The sequence below is a fragment of the Sphaeramia orbicularis genome, chromosome 6, assembly GCF_902148855.1.
Source record: "Sphaeramia orbicularis chromosome 6, fSphaOr1.1, whole genome shotgun sequence".
NCBI lineage: Eukaryota > Metazoa > Chordata > Actinopteri > Kurtiformes > Apogonidae > Sphaeramia > Sphaeramia orbicularis.
Genome location: NC_043962.1, coordinates 5,659,728 through 5,681,628, shown reverse-complemented (window position 1 = coordinate 5,681,628; position 21,901 = coordinate 5,659,728). Strand labels below are relative to the sequence as shown.

At 38.9% G+C, this 21,901-nt stretch overlaps 1 protein-coding gene across 2 annotated transcripts in view; it reads right to left on the bottom strand.

The window, feature by feature from the left end:
• Positions 1-742: 742 nt before the first annotated feature.
• aars1 (alanyl-tRNA synthetase 1) overlaps positions 743-21,901 on the bottom strand; it is a 39,285-nt gene continuing 18,126 nt past the window's right edge. For both annotated transcript variants that reach the window (XM_030135567.1, XM_030135568.1), the window contains exons 11-20: positions 17,577-17,721; positions 17,311-17,489; positions 15,568-15,681; positions 14,350-14,556; positions 13,178-13,362; positions 9,466-9,574; positions 8,080-8,193; positions 7,797-8,003; positions 3,063-3,176; positions 743-1,453 (exon numbers count right to left, since the gene is read on the bottom strand). In XM_030135567.1, the coding sequence (XP_029991427.1) occupies positions 1,274-1,453; positions 3,063-3,176; positions 7,797-8,003; positions 8,080-8,193; positions 9,466-9,574; positions 13,178-13,362; positions 14,350-14,556; positions 15,568-15,681; positions 17,311-17,489; positions 17,577-17,721 (1,554 nt within the window). In that variant the 3' untranslated portion in view covers positions 743-1,273. The remainder of the gene's footprint in view (positions 1,454-3,062; positions 3,177-7,796; positions 8,004-8,079; positions 8,194-9,465; positions 9,575-13,177; positions 13,363-14,349; positions 14,557-15,567; positions 15,682-17,310; positions 17,490-17,576; positions 17,722-21,901) is intronic.

The following is a 21,901-nucleotide window of genomic DNA, read 5'->3' as shown; positions in this document are numbered from 1 at the left end:
CCATAATGTGACGTTGACATTTCTCTGACATGGAACGGCTACGATGAGAAAAGACCCTTCAACGTTGTGCATTAGATCGATATTAAATGTCATGGAAATTAAGTTACACAGACACGTTCATCATCGGTTTATACAGTTAGTGAATTTTTATTATTATTATTATTATTATTATTATTATTATTATACACGTTTCCATGGCTACAACTATGATACAGCTACGGTCGGAGAAGTCCAAGTCGGGCTTTTGGGACGGAACCGCCGCGATGAAATCATGTTGGATTTTTTTTTTTTTAATCAGAGACTGGAAGTAAAAAGTGCTTTGGGGGGTATTTGACTAAGACAGGGGGGTCAAACATAAGGCCCGTGGGCCAAAACTGGGCCGCCACAGATTCCAATCCGACCCACGGGATGAAAAACGTACACTGAAAACATTAACAGGCAGTAGTGTCGAACTCATCTGAGCTCAAGTTGAGTCAGAACAGCAGAATAAGAACTCCAAACTGCAAAATTTGACCAATATTCTGCCTGTTATGAAATATTTTGTGCGTTTGTAGATCCACTGTGATCTGTAAAGCACATATTTGAGGCATAATATTGTTAAAATTGCATGTATTTTTCTGAGGAAATTTCAGATTGTTCAGGTTGTTTGTTATTTTTGTGAAAGGAATGTTTGTAAATGTAGAAATTTTAACATTTTTAATTTGACTTTTTTTTTTGCACTAAAACAAAGACAAACATGTGGAGCTGTCAGTATTTATAGGTTCTTCTGTTATTACTTTCCTGGTCTGACCCCCTTTAGGTCGTACTGGTCTGAACGTAGACCCTGATCTACGATGAGTTTGACGCCCCCGGACGAAGAGATGAAGAACTGAATAGAAACGGCCACAGAATAAAGACCAATTTTAGAGCTCAGGCGTTCGCTGCCGCTGACAGGACGTCCCTTTTCTTTCCCTCTGAACGCAGACATGCAGCCGCAAAATCTAAAGGTCAGACCCCAGAGGAACCCCTCAGCGTCCGTCTGGATCTGCTGATAATATTCAAGCGTGTTTAGTTTGCGCACATGAATTTTCCTGGATTGAACTCATCGTACGTTTTCCTAATAAATAGTGGTTTTGTTTTTTCGCGCTGATCGTCACAGTTCGATTTCAGACCTGGAGGAGAAACGAGCAGAGGGAGCGACGGAGGAGGATGTGACGCACGAATAAAAAACCCACCGCGAGCGTCTGTCCTCCCACCTGGACCCCCCTCATGTTCCCTCCTCCTCCTCCTCGTCTTAGTTCTCCCCCAGTTTGAGGCGTGCGAACGTGGTGGCCACCTCCAGCGCCTCCTGGATGCACTGAGTGTTCCTCCCCGTGGCCTGGGCAGACATGTCTTTACCTCCTCCTTTACCGTCCAGCAGAGGACACAGCTCCTGGACCCACTCACTGGCCTTCAGACCCTGGTTGGCCAGATCCTGGAGGAGGAGGAGGAGAAGAAAGAGGAGGAGGAAGAGGAGGGAGAGAAAGAGGAGGAGGAAGAACAGGAGGAGGAGGGAAAGGAGAAAGAGAAGGAGGAGGAAGAAGAACAAGAGGAGGAGAAAGAGGAGGAGGAGAAAGAGGGGGAGGAGGAAGAGGAGGAAGAAAAGGAGGGAGAGAAAGAGGAGGAGGAAGAGGAAGAACAGGAGGAGGAGAAAGAACAGGAGGAGGGAGAGGAGAAAGAGAAGGAGGAGGAAGAAGAACAGGAGGAGGAGAAAGAGAAGGAAGAAAAGGAGAGAGGAAGAGGAAGACAGAAAGAGGAAGACAGAAAGAGGAGGAGAAAGAGGAGGAGGAGGAGGAAAAGGAGGAAGACGAGGAGAAAGGAGGAAGAAAAGGAGAGGAAGAGGAAGACAAAGAAACAGGAGGAGAAAGAGGAGGAAGAGGAATAGAGGAGGAGGAAAAGGAGGGAGAGGAAGACAAAGAAAGAGGAGAAAAGGAGGAGGAAAAGGAGGGAGAGGAGAAAGAAGAATGGGAGGAGAGGGAGGGAGAGGAAGAAAAGAAGGAGGAGGAAGAACAGGAGGAGGGAGAGGAGAAAGAGAAGGAGGAGGAAGAAGAACAGGAGGAGGAGGAGAAAGAGGAGGAAGAAAAGAAGGAGAGAGAGGAAGACAAAGAAAGAGGAGGAGAAAGAGGAGGAAGAGGAATAGAGAAGGAGGAAAAGGAGGGAGAGGAAGACAAAGAAAGAGGAGGAGAAAAGGAGGAGGAAAAGTAGGGAGAGGAAGAGGAAGAACAGGAGGAGGGAGAGGAGAAAGAGAAGGAGGAGGAAGAAGAACAGGCGGAGGAGGAGAAAGAGGAGGAGGAAAAGGAGAGAGAGGAAGACAAAGAAAGAGGAGGAGAAAGAGGAGGAAGAGGAATAGAGAAGGAGGAAAAGGAGGGAGAGGAAGACAAAGAAAGAGGAGGAGAAAAGGAGGAGGAAAAGTAGGGAGAGGAAGAGGAAGAACAGGAGGAGGGAGAGGAGAAAGAGAAGGAGGAGGAAGAAGAACAGGCGGAGGAGGAGAAAGAGGAGGAGGAAAAGGAGAGAAAGGAAGACAAAGAAAGAGGAGGAGGAGGAGGAGGTCATTCGTGTCAGAGCTGCTGCTTTCCTCAGTATTACCACATACTGTCATGAGCGTATGTTTGCTGTTTCTGCAGTTTCTTGTTCCTAACATGGAGAATCCACTGTCTTGGACATGTGACTGCTCTGTTGTGTCCTAACAGTGTTTATATATGTACACTTCTACTGATCATGTCTTTCCTGATCCTTTTTACTTGAATAGATGGACTGTAACACAACCATTTCCTCTTGGATAAAGGATTGTGGTTCTGATGGTTCACACTGGACCGGAACCTTCAGGCACCGTTCAGATTTTTGGGTGAAACCTGATTTTTGAACGTAGCCTTCGTCGTCAGTCTAACTGGTGCATTTACAACAATGTGGATTCATGTCCAACGTCCCTGTGAAATAAACCCAGTAAATAAATACAGAAATTCGAAACTTATTAAACCTGTTCGGTCAGTCTACGGCGTGTTTGGACTAAATGGAAGTAAAGTGTCCTTTGGTGGACTCCTCACCTGTGGGACTTGGCAGAGGCAGGTGATCTTTCCGGCGTCCGGGTCCACGGTGAACAACATGGCGGCGGTCTGAGGAGAGTTGGTCTTCAGCAGCTTCAGAGACTCATTCAGAGCCTGAAACGAGGAGAGAGGGAAGGAAACGAGGAGCTTTATTCACTACAACTTACACTATACGGACAAAAGTATGTGGACACGTTGAATTCAGGTGTTTCTTTTCTAACAGGGGTCTGGGATACAAAATAATAATGACTAATGTCAGAATATAGTTTTATATTATGGGATAAATGTCATTGCATTGATTAGTTTGGGTTAAATTGTTATCTATGTTTCTAAAATGCCTCAGAGATAACCTTAACCATTATCCATGACTATGATTTTAAATGTTCTTCCTCTAAACTTCTCAAATATTTTTCCTGCTCTGACTGTAAATAATAATTTTCTACCACAACTAATCATCTATTTTCTTCACATCTGACTGAGGAAGAAAAATCTACCATTAAACTTTAAGGAAATATTGATTTTTATATCTTTATATCATAGATTTATATATATATATATTTATATCTGTAAATCAACACCATATTTACGTTCATCACCATATTTATGGAATGACTTCTCGTGTCATCTCGCGATAAATAAACAAATCATCGCATTTATAATTTAATGGAAAAACCGACATTACGCACTTGTTTTTTTGACATTTAGTAAATATTGGTAAAGTTTTGCACAGATGTCCCATGGAAAAGACACTAGAGATATGCGATCACATGGCGTCAAATAACTCGCAAAAGGATGAAAATGCGTAATTACAGCACGACAAATGTAATAAGAACTGGCATGACATACAACGTAATTTCATGAGGTCAGTCTAAACACTTTCTTCTGTTTCGTGGCTGCGTATTCACTTTATTCTCCAGTCGATCAAGGCTCATGAACAAACACTACGTGGACAAAAGTATGTGGACACGTTGAATTCAAGTGTTTCTTTTCTAACAGGGGTCTGGGATACAAAATAATAATGACTAATGTCAGAATATACTTTTATATTATGGGATAAATATCGTTGCATTGGTTAGTTTGGGTTAAATTGTTATCTTTGTTTCCAAAATGCCTCAGAGATAACCTTAACCGTTATCCATGACTATGATTTTAAATGTTCTTCCTCTAAACTTCTCAAATATTTTTCCTGCTCTGACTATAAATAAATTTTCTACCACAACTAATCATCTACTTTCTTCACATCTCACTGAGGAAGAAAAATCTCCCATTAAACTTTAAGGAAATATTGATTTTTATATGTTAAATCATCATAAACAGGTCATCTTACAACTGTAGACATGATGTGTCCCAATACTTTTGTCCATATAGTTTATAAACATTAACCCTTTCATGCATAGTGGTCACTACAGTGGACAGCTGTTCAAAGGTGTTGTTCTCTTGTATATTTATGGATTTTGTTGGTTTATTTTTCTTATCAGCCAACACAGTGGACACTTATGCATCATCCCATACACTGTAATTCACACCATTACTGTTCTAGATAAACCTGATCTGCAGAAACATGTCTGAATGTAAAAAAATTCTAACTGTTATTAGACTGTAATTAACCTTTTTTTTTTTTTTTTTTTTTAAACAAAAAGGTTGTTTTTTGGCAAATTATGTCCATGCAGGTATGTTAAAATGTGAGAAAACATCAGATTAGCAGTATTACTGTTTTTATGTCATAGTTTTTATGCAGTATATCAGTAAATACATGTTTCTTTGCTTCTAAAATTAAACACATCGTGTCCAGCTGAGTGGATATTGTTGTAACGCCATGAAAAATAGGTTCTTAAAAAAATTCAATCACATTGTTTGTTTTTTCATGCCTAAAGAGGAATTAAAAACACCAAGGCAAAAAAAATCTTGATTAAGCTTCTCATAATTAATGCATGAAAGGGTTAATATTTCCTTAAAGTTTAATGGTAGGTTTTATCATTTACCATTATTATTTACAGTCAGAGCATGAAAAATATTTGAGAAATTTAGAGGAAGAACATTTAAAATCATAGTCATGGATGAAAAAAAAAGTAAAGAAAATATAAACAAATGAAGTAAAAACGTTCAGAGCCTGAGACGAGGAGAGAGGGAAGGAAACGAGGAGGTGAAGGAAACGAGTGAGGAACCAGAAGAAAACAAAAGAACAGGAGTCTGATAATCAGCACTATCGATGTCTGAAGGTCACGACTAACGGACCACACGCTGATTCAGTCCCACGGCGAGAACACCATCAGATAAAACAAAACAAAACCAAACCAAAACCATGCAGGACTGTGAAGATAAAGTGGATTTGAATGCAGTTTTCTACAGGACGCTAATAAACGTCCGGAGGGGATAAAAGGATTACTGATCTACAGATGCAGTTTTTCAGCCCAAACTGGAAAATATAAATATTACAGATGGATTAAATGAAACTTAAAGTGTTGGAAGTTCAGGAGTTGGACTAACAGACGCTTCCATGTGGTTTTACCAACGGAACTCAACATCAATGCCACGACTGTTCATTTGAACTACAGTTACTTATTCTATTCATTCATTATTCATTTTGTCTTTTAATTCTACTTTCTTTTTTATCTACCTTATTTTTCGCTATTTACACTCTGCATTTATTTTTTTATTTATTTATTTATTGTTGATGTGGTTTGACCGTTTCTGTGGAGCGGTGGAACATTCTGACCCAACAGGTCACATGTTCACAGACGCACTGAACACTTTAATCTCTTTTAAAGATGCATCCATTTGCACTGGCTTTTAATAAAAGTGTGTGACTTATTTGTTTTATGTTCTGGTTGTTGTTTTTTTGATCCTATTATTACCTCCCAGGGCTCGTGACTGCGACTGAATTACGGTCGCATGCGCCTGAGAATTTCGGTAGTGCGACTGTTTTTGAGATTACGATCGCACGGTGCGCCAATAAAAAAACGAGCAAAAATTAATACGTGCGCCTAGAATTATGGCTGCAGAAGTAACTCGTCAGCTGAAAATAAACAAGCTCCACGCCCCGCTGACTGAAGCGGAAAATCTAGTCCCCGCCCCCTCGCGTGCGCATCTCTGCGGATGGTCCAACACTGCATGACTTCGATGCACTGCCAGCGGTCAGGAAGTACCTACACTCTGGCACCAGGTCAAGGAGACCTGACTTCAGGCGTGGTGTAGACCACAGTGACTAAGGGCCTTTAGGCCATGAAATAAAAAAGTTGGTTGTTGCAAATAATGGTGTGATTCGTCTTTCTTCTCCAAGAACCAACTAAAGTATATACCACACATTGACAATTGTTTTGCACCTGTGTCAATCTAAGCTTTTTCTTTCATACTCTATTCAAATACTTTATTCTAGGTTGTTAACATCGCTTAAATACATATAGGAATATTACTTGGTATGGCCAAGAGTTTTGCTTGTTCTCCAAATTTTTTATATAATAGTGGTGCACCTAGATTTTAGCCTGTGCTCCTAACTTTTTAGGGTTAGGAGCACAGTGCTCCTAGGTCAAAAAGTTAATTTTGAGCCCTGCCTCCGCCAAGGAGGTTAGGTTTTTGCCGGCGTTGGTTTGTCTGTCTGTCTGTCCGTATGCAACATAACTCAAAAAGTTATGGACGGATTTGGATGAAAATTTCAGGAAATGTTGATACTGACACAAGGAACAAATGATTAAATTTTGGTGGTGATTGGGGGGGGGGGCACTGATCTGCCTTGGTGGAAGTCTGCGCTCTCCGAGTGCTTTTCTAGTTGTGTATCTGTTTTATCAGTTTTAATAGATCTCATCTTATATGTATGGATTTTTACTAGTTTAATCATATTTTGTATTTTTACTCATATCCTTGTCAGCACTTTATGCTGTTGTAAATGTACTACAGAAATAAACTAGACCTTGAAAATTAATCACAACCTTTTTTCATTCTGTTAGTTATTTCAACTATTCAAATGATTAACCAAAAAATTAGGTAAACGCATTGTTTTTAGTAAAAAAAAATCAAAATTACAATAAGCCACGACAACACCTCAAACCCTCCACAAACCAAAGGAAAACCCTGGAATTCTGCTTCATTTTAAACAGTTAATATTAAAAATAAATAAATAAATAATATCACATCACAGAGTTAGAAATCCAAGCACTTTCAAGCAGTTACACTAAAATTCAAGCACTTCTCAGACCTTGAAAACAAAACAAACAAACGAAATTCAAGCATTTTCAAGGATTTCAAGCACCTGTATGAACCCTGTTGTATTTTCTGAATTATGGACGATGACTAAATGAACCTTAACCTGATTAAGGGGTGAAGAATGCGAACCTTGAGGGTTTAGTTTAAATCAGGGGTCACCAATCCTGGTCCTTGGGGGCCGGTATCCTCCATGTTTTAGATGTATCCCTCTTCCAACACACCTGATTCAAATGATAAGCCTATCATCAAGCTCTGCAGAAGTCTGATGACAACTGTCAGGTGTGCTGGAAGAGGGAAACATCTAAAACATGCAGGATACCGGCCCTCAAGGATCTGGATTGGTGACCCCTAGTCTAACTGGTCTGAGGGGTCACTAAGGGTTCATCCAGTCAGTCATGTGGACCTCAGACTAAAACCATTGGACTTCGTGGTGTGGCTTTAGCCTGTCCTCCTGATCATGACTCCGTATCTCCTCCTTCCTCTGTTCTACTGATGGAGCTCCTGCTGGACTGAGCGTCCGTCAGTCGGACTCACCTTTGCCGACGCTCCGGTCTCCATCTCCATGACCAACAGCGTCTGGTTGGGGCTGCTGTCGATCACCTCCCGGGTCTTGTCCAGGACTCTCTTCTGGATGTCGGCCTTGTAGTTGCGGTCCAGGTCGTCCATGGTCTTCTTCAGGCCCTTCAGGGTTTCCCTCATCTCGTCCTTCTGCCACTGGGAGATCACTGCTGTTCCTATGGACTACACAGACGGGCAGACGGGTTGGCACCGAGCTGCGATAACGTTTCCGACCGTGTTACCGTGAACGGACGCTTACCTCGGTCATGTCTGCGATCTCTTTCTGCATGTCCTTGTTCGGGGCCGTCTGCTGTTTCACCTTTTCTCCCAGAGCAGCAAGAGACTGTCGCAGGGCGTCGGCTTTCCTCTGAGCCTGAGGATGAAACATGGACGAGTATGAGAGAGGAACCAGAGGGACAACATAGGACCAGTGTCCCTGTATGTCAGTGTCATGCTCCATGTGAATCAAACCCCAGCTGAATGTGTGAGGTGGTCAGGTTCTGTTCTGTGTTCCAGTCCTGTGGTCTGGATGCACATCAATCCAACTATAGAAGTGGGCGGGACTTTCACTGGAGGAGAACTCAACTCATTCAATTAAAGTCTACATATGACTCCCAGTATTTCCTCTACAACTATTTAAGAAGGGCATCCCCCACCCTCCCAAGACCACAGACCGGAACAGAAAAGGTTTTGAACATACAAAAAATTATACCGACTGAAAACAGAATGAACACTAGAAAAGCACTCGGAGAGCGCAGACCTCTGCCAAGGCAGATCAGTGCCCCCCCACCCATCACCACCAAAATTTAATCATTTGTTCATTGTGCCAGAATCAACATTTCCTGAAATTTTCAACCAAATCCGTCCATAACTTTTTGAGTTATCTTGCATACGGACAGACAGACAAACCAACGCCGGCAAAAACAAACTCCTTGGCGGGGGTAAAAATGAGCAATGTATACCCCCCCACCCCATCAGTGATCAATAGGAAGTATATCGATACCTCTAACCATTTACATGTGTTATAAAACATCAAAATATGGTTAATAAAATTAAGTTAATAAAATAAAATGTTGTTACTCACCGGCCGGTAAAAACAGATAGTAAACATAGAAGCAGAGCAGTGTTGAACCACATTTATTATTTGACTGGTCTGACCTGCTTTAGATCATACTGGTGTGAATGTGGAACCTACACTAAAATACTCTGATCTAGAGGATAATACTAGAATAAATGGTGATTAAAGGTTAAATGTAGAGAAACATTCATCTGGAATTCACCATAAACATGGTTCTAGGGATTTAAGGGTTAATCCTATGGAAACATTGTCTAAAAATAGCAAGGGGTGATTTGTCATAAAGGCCTGTGAAAGGAGGACATTCATCAGAAGTTAAGAAACCAACTTCATGACTGTTTTTGCAACATCAGGAGGCTCATGGGACATGTAGTCCCTTCATCTGAGATTCTGAATTAATTTGAGTTCTTGTGTTGAAGGAAAAAAAGGCCATTTGACCATGAACCTGAGATGTAGGATTATTAAAGCTGTGTGTGTGTGTTTGTGTGTGTGTGTGTGTGTGTTTGAGGTGAAAGCAGGTGTGTGTGTGTGTGTGTGTGTGTGTGTGTGTGTGTGTGTGTGTGTCCTGACCTTCTGGGCTTCGGTTCCTGTCACGGCGACGATGCGGCGGATGCCCTTAGCGATGGCCTCCTCGGAGACGATGACAAACGGCGCAGCATGACCTGAGTTCTGCAGATGGCTGTGAATAACACAAGACCCCCCACCAAAAAAACCCACACATTACCGACGGTTACACAACTATGTGACAAAGATGAGAGGACGAGGAGGAGGGAACAGCATTGATGAGGGGCTGTTTGAAGGCGCTGCAGATAAAAACATGAATAAGATGCCGAGCTTTAAAATTAACCCTTTAGGCACCGGAGTTAAAAAAAAAAACAAACAAAAATTCTATTTTCATATGAAGATTTCAAAAAGCTGCATCTTGGAAGTGGTCTGAGATAAAGTCATACTGTAAATGAGAAAAATATTGGGTATGAATCAAAGTTTATGACAGGAGTAAATGTAATTACCTACTTTACATATTGTGACCTCACAGGGCGGCGGCCATATTGGATTGAGTAAAATTGAACTTTGAACATATTTACATGGAAGTTTTCTTTGTGTTTTTTTTTTGTGTGTGTGTGTGTGTGTGTGTGTGTGTGTCATCTCATCTTTTAAATAAATGAACTTAAACATTAGTAGAAAGTAAAATGCAGTAAGTTTTAGTGGCTTTTTATCCAAGCAGCAGAGTAGACAAATTGGTCCTCATCTATCAACACATACATATATAAGAAATATTACAAGAAAACTGTAATATTAATTACTATAAAAACAGTAGTAAAAAAAAACAGGCAATTAGAAAGTAGTAGTAGAATAATAATAATAAATAAGAGTTATGTTATAGAACGAACGAACGAACGAACGAACGAACGAACGATAGATAGATAGATAGATCGATAGATAGATCGATAGATCGATAGATGGATAGATCTTAATAACCACAGGATAAAAATTATGATAGTGATAATAGTAATCATAGTCACAGATTTAATTCTAATAATAACTTAAAAAAATTTTCCCACAATTTTCCCTTTTCCACATGGTTTTCATTGTAATTTTTAGTCTTTTAGTCTCATCATGACTTTTGTATATTAAGTGTTTATACCTTTTGTCTATTTGACTGTTTCTGTGTTGTTTAAAAGCTGCTTTGGGTTGTTTTTATAAAAGGCGTCACATCCATGGAGTTGGTTTAGAGTCAGATAGAGTTCATGCAGATGGTTTTGTTGTTTTTTGTGACTGTGCAAAACATTCCTGTTGGTAAAACCTACAAACACTATGATTAAATGTAATGACAGGCGTGGATGAAGCCACGTAGCAGCACAATGTCCACACAGTCATCACAGAAAGACACAACGGGAACTGAAGGCTTTCATTTGTCAGATTGTCAACATCAGACATAAAATGCACCTTTTTTTGGGTTTATTATTAATATTTAGATGGCACAGTTTTATAGAATCTAAAATCTGAATCACACAAACTGTTCTGATTATGACCAGACTCAGAAGCTTGGATGACAGAAGCACACTGACAATTTAATTTAGGAGATGTTTTTCCCCATTACAGATGGATTTATCAGCATCATTCAATTATATGAAAAGGCTGAACGAATTACAGAGACATTTTTTTAGAAGACTGAATAAGAATCTGGTCTGAGTTTTGGTAAAATGATGACATGAAAACAGCTGCTGAAATACAGACATTAAATGGACAGTCATGGACTCATAGCGGACTTTTAAAATGGTAAATATAATGACTGTGTCTACTTAGAAAAAACTAATTACATGATTAACCTTCCAGTGTCCAAACGAGCACATTATTCACACTTAGCCCATCATTTTATAAAAGGTCAGATTACACTGGTCAACAACAAATTTATTGTTGAAGTTTTTTGAGCTGGTTTAGGATAATTTTGGTGTGCTGAATCCAAAAATCACATTAATTTTGCTCAATCAGGTCAACTTTCTGAACTATGCTACATATTGGCTTTTGAACATTTTTGCTTACATTTATGGGCATTTTCACATCATATGATACAAAATTCTTTCATATTTCTTGCAATAAACGAGTTCTGAAGATTTTACTTTTGCCAATTTATGATTAATGTTTGTTTTAATATTACAGGTGAATGAAATGGCTTCGACTAGAAGATCTTGCAAAAATGAGCCTGACGCATTCTGCTACATCTGCAGTGAATACACCATTGTACCTAACAGGAATCCTGTTAGAAAATGATTTTTTTTCTCTTAACACTTTCAGTGCCATGGGCCGATTAAATCGGCTTTACGAAAACAACCTGTAAAGTGCCACGGGCCGATCAGATCGGCTTTGGAGAACACGCCACATTTGTGTACAAACAAACCATCCACCCCCATTTCTTTCTCACATTTCGATGACGTTCTTTCTGTGTCCCCCTTTTGAGACCAAGCAGACGGGAATTTGAGGTCACGCGACCGAATAATATTTTTATATCTTTTTAATGTTTCTTATTCTCCGGTGTTTCATCAGAGGGAGCCCTCCATGCCGGGGGGCGGCTGTGGACTCCGGGGGCTGTGGCGCCTTCTCTCACTGGGGTCCGCTCCTTTCTGGTGGGTGGGGGTCCCAGTTGGCCCTCTCCCACTAGTTGGGATGCGGGGCTGTGTTGCTGGTGCCTGGTCGCCGGGGTCGGCAGCTGCCTCCTGGTGCGGATGGCTCCCTGAGACAGCGCCTCCTAAATTGATGTTTTACTTTTACTTGTACATTTTTGTTCTGGTCTACCCGTGCTCAGTCAGTCTTCTTAAGTATGTGTGAGCTTGTGGGTTTGCATGTATATGTGTGTGTGTGTGTGTGTGTGTGTGTGTGTGTGTGTGCGGGTGAGTGGGTGGGGGGCGGTACTGATTTTTAAACTGATATGTAAAGCACTTTGTGCTACAGTTTTTATTGTATGAAAAGTGCTATATAAATGAAGATTATTATTATTATTATTGTTATTATTATTATTATTATAAATTATGCAAATTACGATCAATAATGAATCGGCTGCGTCCGGTGCGTTTTGGATCTAATCAGCAATCGGTCAGATGTTACCGAGCGGTTTCCTGCAGGATTCTTCAAATATTATAAAAACGACGCGAAATACTGAAAAACGGCCAAATTCTGTGGCACTTTTAAGGCTTATTAGCCCCTTAACTGTCTGGCACTTAAAGAGTTAAAACCTATTTTGGGTGAGAACTATATAAAACTAGAAGCACTCGGAGAGCACAGACCTCCGCCAAGGCTGATCAGTGACCCCCCCCGTGGGCCCCCCCACCCCCGATCACCACCAAAATTTAATCATTTCTTCCTTATCCCATTTCCAACAAACCCTGAAAATTTCATCCAAATCTGTCCATAACTTTTTGAGTTATGTTGCACACTAACGGACAGACAAACAAACAGACAGACAAACAAACAAACAAACAAACCCTGGCAGAAACATAACCTCCTTGGCGGAGGTAAAAATCAACTGATAAAGTCACAAAAATGTAATCAATTTTGTGAGAAGATCAAATTTTTCAAAATCAAAATAGCAAAAAAACCTGACCTGACAGAAAAACAGATGTCATTTTTGGATTTAGCGGTGCAAAATGGTCCTCATTCAGTTGAAAAAACCTAGACAACTTGCAAAAAACATTTTTTTGTAACCCAGTGTAATTTTTCACACTTAGTTTTAGGTCAGAATTCAAAAGTTGTTCATTTTTGCCTGATTTTCCAAATAGATACTCACGTTCCTCCACAGAACTCAATAGAGGTCAGGGAACCGGCAGCACTGTTTGGGTCGTCCAGCAGGTCCTGAACCGGGATCCCGATGGAGACGACTCGGACCGGGTCGGGGTAGGTCTCATCGAACACGGCGCGCAGACCCTGAATGGCCTTGGCTTCTGCCAGAGGGGCTTCCATGGCGTAAACGGCCTGGATGGGAAAAGGACAGAAAATATGGACTTTATATTCATGGATCTAAATTTGAGGCAAACAGATCATTTTACTGATTAATCAAAAGGTTTATTCACTACAAGTTACACTATATGGACAAAAGTAATGAGACACGTTGAATCCAGGTGTTTGTTTTCTAACAGGGGTCTGAGATACAAAACAATAATGACTAATGTCAGAAAACAGTTTTATATTATGGGATGAATATCATTGCATTGGTTAGTTGATTTAAATTATTATCTTGGTTTCCAAAATGACTCAGAGATGGTTTGGACTTAATTTCTCTCAACATTGATTTTGTTTGTTTTTTATCCATGACTATGATTTTAAATGTTCTTCCTCTAAATTTCTAAAATATTTTTCATGCTACGACTATAGATAATAATTTTCTACCACAACTAACCATTTACTTTCTTCACATCTCACTGAGGAAGAAAAATCTCCCATTAAACTTTAAGGAAATATTGATGTTTATATGTTAAATCCTCATGAACAGGACATCTTACAGCTGTAGACATGATGTGTCCCAATATTTATGTCCATATAGTTTATAAACATCAATATTTCCTTAAAGTTTCATGGGAGATTTTTCTTCCACAGTGAGATGTGAAGAAAGTAGATGGTTAGATGTGGTAGAAAATTATTATTTACAGTCAGAGCAGGAAAAATATTTGAGAAATTTAGAGGAAGAACATTTAAAATCATAGTCATGGATAAACAAAAATGTAAAGAAAATATTAACAAATTAAGTAAAAACCATCTCTGAAGCATTTTGGAAGCAAAGATAATATAAACTAAACTAACCAATGCAATGATATTCATCCCATAATATAAAACTATATTCTGACATTAGTCATTATTGTTTTGTATCCCAGACCCCTGTTAGAAAAGAAACACCTGAATTCAACGTGTCCACATACTTTTGTCCACATAGTGGACCTTGTTGTCTCATGTTGTGTCACACACCTTGGCGTCTTTAATCATTGCACATGCGATCTCCTCGGTGCGTCGGACGTCCCCGGTGCTCAGGGCGCCTTTGGCGGTGAAGTCGAAGCGTAGACGATCGGGTGCAACCAGGGAGCCCCTCTGGTCGGCTTCGCCCAAAACCCCCCTTAAGGCGAAGTTGAGGATGTGTGTGGCGGTGTGGTTACTCATGATGGGCCGGCGACGAGCCTGGAAGGAAACAGACAGGAAACGGTGTTTATATTATTGGTAACTGTTTTGTGTCACAGGTGTCCTGATAAACTCAAGACACAGACTTAAATTTTACATTTTTTATTTTTTTATTTAACCTTTATTTAACCAGGAAATGTCCCATTGAGATTAAGAACCTCTTTTACAAGGGTGTCCTGGCCAAGATAGGCAGCAGCAATGCAACACATAGTTACAAGAATACATACAACATACACACTAAATAAAACTTTATGTTGTGCAATGTTTGTTTGTTGTTGTTAACTTAGTTTTATTGCTTATTATTATTACTTACTGATTATTACTTATTGATATCACTGATATGACTACTATTACTATTATCACTTTGTTATAAGTATCACTATCCTGTTATTATTAAATTATGTATTATCTATACATATTGTTGCTGCCATAAAAAAATTTTTGGTCTTGGTCTCTTTTTTTTTGTCATAAAACAATTCTATTGATCAGTCTTCACGTTGGCCTGATGGTTTTAGAAATATTTAACCAATGAAAAGTGTTGAAAACGGCTTGTAACTACATCTCTTATCTCCATCCATTTACTAAGAATATACATTGTTTTTCCAGTTTCCTGAAAAATAACTGTTTTGGACATAAGAGCTTTCTGCCTGACAGCACAATTTTATAATATAACATAATTACTTATTGATTATTACTACTTTATTATTTATTTCTACTAGTATGGTCTAATGTGAAGTAGAACATTTAAAATCATAGTCATGGAACAAAATCAATGTTCAGAGAAATTAAGTCCAAACCATCTCTGAGTCAGTTTGGAAGCAAAGATAATTTAACCCAAACTAACCAATGCAATGATATTTATCCCATAATATAAAACTATATTCTGACATTAGTCATTATTGTTTTGTATCCCAGACCCCTGTTAGAAAAGAAACACCTGAATTCAACGTGTCCACATACTTTTGTCCATTTATTGTATGTGTTTCTACACATAAACACATTCCTTCTCACCTCGTCTACATGTAGGTTGACTTTGTCTCCGACTCTCAGTGTTCCGTAGACGGTTCCTACATGGAGAACATAGCCTCCTCTGACTTGTGTGTTCTTCACTGTGAACTCCATCCGCTGCCAAGGAAGAAGGAAAAAAAAACAAAAAAAAAAAAACACCACACAAAATTCAATTTCTTCTACAAAATGAAAATGAAAGCCAAGTTTTAATAAAAACATGAGATGCTTTGGAAAGTTAATTCTGAATTGATGCCCAAAGATTGTGAGAAACTAAAACAGAGGGAAACAAAGAGGAGCTTTGTGTGGGAGGTCCTCGCATCCCCCGTAAAAATGAGTGTTTGGGAGGAAAAAAAGAACATGAAAGAAAAGAGTAGTGACATATGAATGGACCGTTTAAGACAGACGCCTTTTCTCCAGCTGTGATGTCATTCAACTTCCCGACAGACGAGAACAATTCATCGTCTTTTATCTCTTCTTCTGTCAAAACTGGGATATTTCATTTGTCAGCCCCAGCAGGCTTCTAGATGCCTGTAGGGAGTCCTATTACAGCTGAGGGCTACCATTAAACACAATCATCATTTCCTCCAATCAATAATCGACAAAAGCTTTTTTATTAACCGTATAAGGAGCACCATTATAACAGACCGCCTAGATTTCTTCATGGGCTTTTTTGTAATAAATGTCAGAAAATTCCAATTCTTTTGCATTTTTTTTTTTCCAGGAAGAACGTAACTTTTAATATTCGTTAGTATATTATGTTAATTATCTTTATTATATGTAATAAATGCTTAAAACAGTGTGTTATAATAAAAATAAAAAAAAAACGACTTGCATTTTTAGCATATTTGTTATGAAAAACAACTGTAAATGTGCAGAACAAAACTTTGAGATCATAGAAATAAACTTTCAACTATTTTACACGCACTCAAATGTTTTTGTTTGTCTGGATCATTCCGTGTCTATAGTCGCAGAAAAAATTATTAGACCATCAAAAGTCATCAAAAACACCGGTTATGCAATCCAGTACTAACTCCTGTGTGTATCATGAGACTAAAACAGACAGAAAAGAAAACATGGAATGTCTAAAAGCACTGTTTTTGTCAGTCCAAAGCCATAGATATTGATGGAAGAACTGATTTTGGTTATTATCAAGAAAACCATGGAAAATGGATAGATGTCAGCTCTGAAATTAAACTACTGTGAGGTATTTTTGTTGGTATCATTGTATTTGTCCAAACAAATGTACCTTAAGTTATACCAGGCATTAAAATGAACGAGAAATTAAACAATGTAATAGTTACAGCTATAATACAACTATCAATGAACTACACAAACTGGAAATACAGTGACAAAAGCTAAATAAACAGCTGAAGTGGAAAAAAAAACATGCCAAAACACACTAGTAGAACATTCCAAAACAGCACTATCACTATTATAAACAATTATTTACTAGAATTCACCTCAAAACCACAGTTAAACCCTCACTAAAACAATGCTAAAAGTAATGTCTCTTACTGACTGCACTCTGCTCCTCCCACTTCCACTCTCAGCCAATGTAGGCCTCTACCCTAATGTGTTATACATCAATAAAACCTCTGAATCTCAGCGTTCAGATGCTGTTTGAATTTCCAGTTAACGGTTCAGGAGTTACAGTAATTTGAATAACGGTGAACAACAAATGTGGCGCCGCTGACACAAGCGTCATTAAAGGGTTAAAACACATTCACAGTTTCGATCGCTTCTTACGTCCTCTGTGCTGTCGTCCTCTCGGAGCATGTAGCCCTCATCGAATGTCTGTCCTCCCTGCTCGGCGTAGAACGTCGTCTGGTCGAGCAGAACGCCACACTCCTGACCCGTAGTGACCTCATCGCAGAAGGCGCGGTCACGGCGGAGGGCGAGTACGGTGGCAGTGGCCGGTTCGAACACTGGACGGACAAACAGGATGGGACTGGTCAACGTCAGCAGGAGGAGGAGGAAGGAGGAGGTGAACACTGAGGATGGGGGTCACTCACCGTAGCTGCCGCTGTCGTCCGATGTGTATTTGTATTTGGGAGAGTCGTCTGTGGCCGGAACCTTCTTGTTTCTCAACTCTTCGATGGCGTAGATGTCCAACATGATGTGGTCCTCGTCTCCGGCGCCTTTCCCCTGGGACTTCAACTACACACAGACACACACAAAGGTTAAAAATGTAACCGAGTGTGACGAAGACTATGGAGCAGATTACCGATTGCAGAAAGGAAAAGTCTGATTCTGAAGTTAGTATTATTGATGGTGAGGACGTTCAGATCGGGGACTCAGGTTGGACACAAACACACAGTCACTGGTCAAAAGAGGTCAACAAAGACCCACCTGCTGCAGAGGTGGAACTATTAAAGGAGTGAGATTTTGCTTTTTAATAGGAATTCTTCATTTTCCCACATTTCCCTGTGGTCTCCATAAACTGTAAATGCTCTGCTTGGGTCTGAATTCTTCATTCATTCAACTCCACAGGTCCATCTTCAACACTATTTCTGAGTAATGACACCAGAAAGGTGGTTTGGAGCGCTGGCCCTTTAAATGCACATGAGCCACTTCAGGCCCCGCCCCCTCCAGGTTGTTGGCTGTGCTGCTCTGTCCCATTCAACCAACAACTGAACATTAAAGGTAATCGGCTCCAAGTTTGGACATATTTTCAGTTTTTATGACAACCGCTGCTGCCGATAAACAATTATGTCAAACTGGAGAAATGTTCGTCTGAAGTCTGGACCTCATATGTGCAAATGTAGAGATGAAACTAGTTATAAAACGTAATAAATTAAGAAGGAATTAAAACAGGTTGTAGAAATCCACTAAATTTTTGCCGGAATGCATATAAAGATAGTTTTGCAGCAGCTGGAGGGTTCAAATTCAAACTGTATGAACTATTAGGGTCCAAATACACAAAGAAATGAACCACAGACGAATAAAAGTGGGTTTAGACAAATATGAGCCCTTTAATATTTTGCTCCATTCTATTCAACAACATGAAACGCACATCTTTTTAGGTTTTGTTCTACCAAAATGTTTCATATTCAGTTTCTCTGTATCTGTGAATAACTTCTGTATTTCTGTTACTTGAAAATCATTTATTTCTTGCTTTGTATAATATTTGTGCTGTTTTAAATTCCCCCAGATGCCTTCATTTGAATGTAAATACACAAATAAATGAACCACAGACTAATAAAAGTGGGTTTAGCAAAATATGACCCCTTTAACATTTGTAAACCTTTTTTTTCTTTTTAATCAACGTCTATTTATTTTCAATTTTCAAATGTAAAATAAACATAAAACTTGAACATGAAACTGCTGTATCAAGTTCACATCCAACTACTCCCCCATCCCAAGTACTAGACCTTCATTAAGTTTATATACGTCAGACATAATATACTTACATAAACAAAATATACAAACCCCCTTCAAATATACGTACAGACACAAACATATACAGATACATATACATGCACATGTATGTACACATATACACACATTGTGCATATTTGTAAGTTCACATACTTTTAAATCTATTTCATGTAGTTACCTCCGCCAAGGAGGTTATGTTTTTGCCAGGGTTTGTCTGTTTGTTTGTCTGTCCGTTAGTGTGCAACATAACTCAAAAAGTTATGGACAGATTTGAATGAAATTTTCAGGGTTTGTTGGAAATGGGATAAGGAAGAAATGATTAAATTTTGGTGGTGATCGGGGGTGGGGGGGCCCACGGGGGGGCCACTGATCAGCCTTGGCAGAGGTCTGCGCTCTCCGAGTGCTTCTAGTTTTTATTGTTTTTTTGAAGTCTTATAACCTTTTCTTTACTTTTATTAAGGGATGTCTGTGAAAGACAAGAACAGTCTCAGCAGCATCGTTAGGGTCTGATCCAAAACTGCAGAAGTCCAACTAAAAGACCTGAATTCTTTGTGGAAGAAGCAGGTTGTCCAGAAAACCAGAAGTATATTAACCCAACCAGACCATGTCCTCAAAGACAGATTCACTTCAATGCCGTCATCAGGGAGACGATACCATGCACCTCAGAGGAGAACAAACAGAACCTCAAACTCATTTGTTCCCTCTGCCGTCAGCCTGATAAATGAGTCAGGGTAGTAGTTGGTTTTAAATAGACTATATGGGGCCTGTTGACTTACTTACCTTTATAGTGTGTGTGGTTTTTTGTGATGGTGTGTTTGAGTGCACATGTATATGCCTGAATGACCGCATTAAGCTGCTCACACTGACAGCATTTATGTCTGTCTGTCTGTCTATCTAACAGCACAAAAAAAGGCGCTTGATAATGTTTTCATATTATTTCCAAAAAATAACTCTATAAACATTAGTACGACTGTGCATAAACAGACTGGTGTTGTGTAACAGTCATGTAGAAAAAGCCATTTGTGATCAACAGAAGGATGGTGTGTTCCTTCGCTTGAGAAAATTCTCCTTCCAGAAAATAAACTCTTTAAAAATGCTCTTTGATTTGCTTGAAAACGCATCGTCACGAGGCAAAAAACAGGCCTGTTTTTCATGAAACGTTGACTTTAGTGATGTAATATTGCCTTTTATGTTGAGATGCTGTTTATACACATGGAGTTGTACTTAAATTTTTTATTTTTTTTTTAACCCACCACCACCCCTCTTCGGGGGACAACTTTATTTTTTAATTACAGCTTCTGTTCAAGTAACAATCTCAAACTTTATATTCACATGTTCATCCCTTCCTTGTTTGCATACATATGCACAGAGGGAGGGCTCATCTAGACCAAAGTGTACAGGGACAGGACGAGACAAGACAGTGGGACAAAACAGACACAAGACAGTGGGACAGTGGACTTAAATTTTGTTCTACTCTTCTTTCATATGTGCAACACTACAAACTTGATATTCTTATAGAATATATTATAATATGTATAATGCATTGTAAAATATATAGAATATTCTGCATTATAATATATATCTAATATAATGCTTCTATCCATCCATCCATATATACACCTAAAATATATACACAATATAATGCATTGCCATAGATTCAAATCCCAACAGTACATAACAGTAAAAATCCTTCAGATGAATATTAACCATGTAAAGTACTCAGATGAGTCAACATCATACAATATTAAATGACAGAGGAACCATTTACTTGGCAGGATGTTCTTACATTTTGATAGAACTAAGATACTTTTGCTACAGGAAAGAGGAGTTTTACTCTTAATGAAGGATTTTCAGTGTACTTCTAGTATTTTAGCATAATTTCTGCTTTTAAATCCTCTTTTTCTCTTTGGCTTTTAACTCAGTTTGAGAGGTTGGCTTTAATTATTAAATTATTTAATTATTATTTTATGTGTTTTTATTTGTTCTTATATCTGTGTGCAGCACTTTGGTTGACTATAAAGTTTTTAAAGCGTTTTATAAATAAAGTTGAGTATTCTTACTAAATTTAGGACTTCTGCTCTTCATCCACCATTGATTAAAACTGACAATAAAGAATACATAACTTTTACTTTCCCCTGCATTAAATGACATCTTTTAGGCTGGTCAACGCTGTCATTCCATCATTGTGATCCTTAACTCTGTATAATGTGAATTATGTGCAATACGTTCATGCAAATCCTCTGTTCTTGCCATAACAATGAGATATTTATTCAAACATAATGCACTATTTTTATAGACTTGCTCATAGATATACATACAGTTAATATTGTTAATATCATTTTTATTGTAATGTATCCTCATGCAATCACTTCTAAAATGTCAAATAACTATTATGTGAATTATGAGCAATAACCCTCTGCAGTTTATGCAAAAACTTCTGTTCTTGCAATAACAATGCAATATAATAATATAATATATATTTGAGTTCATAGATACATACCGTTGATATTATGTCTATTCATATTTTATGTCCATTTTTATTCTATTCTACTTCCAGTTCTCTCCTTGTTTTACTTTTGGTAAAACTTCATATTCTTTTTTCTTATTTTACTTATTAGTTTTTCTAATTTTATACTCGCTCTATTCTTATTTTCTTGTGTATTGGTTTATTGATATTCTGACTCTTGATTCACGTGCAGATACGATCCTGTCATTGTCTGTTATTTCCGACTAAACCTGCCGATCAAATACCAAACATCACTTCAGCTTCATAAAGATAGGATTTACTGGAGATCAACCGTCTTAAATTGCCTTAGAATATACAGCTGGGAGTGTAAGGTAATAATCTGAGTTGTAAGTATTCGCCACTGGCCCCTCGTCCATCTGTCGGGGACGGGAACCACAGCGTGACCCTCGCTCTCGAGGCTGCACGACACGGGAAAAGAAATCAATCCCTGGG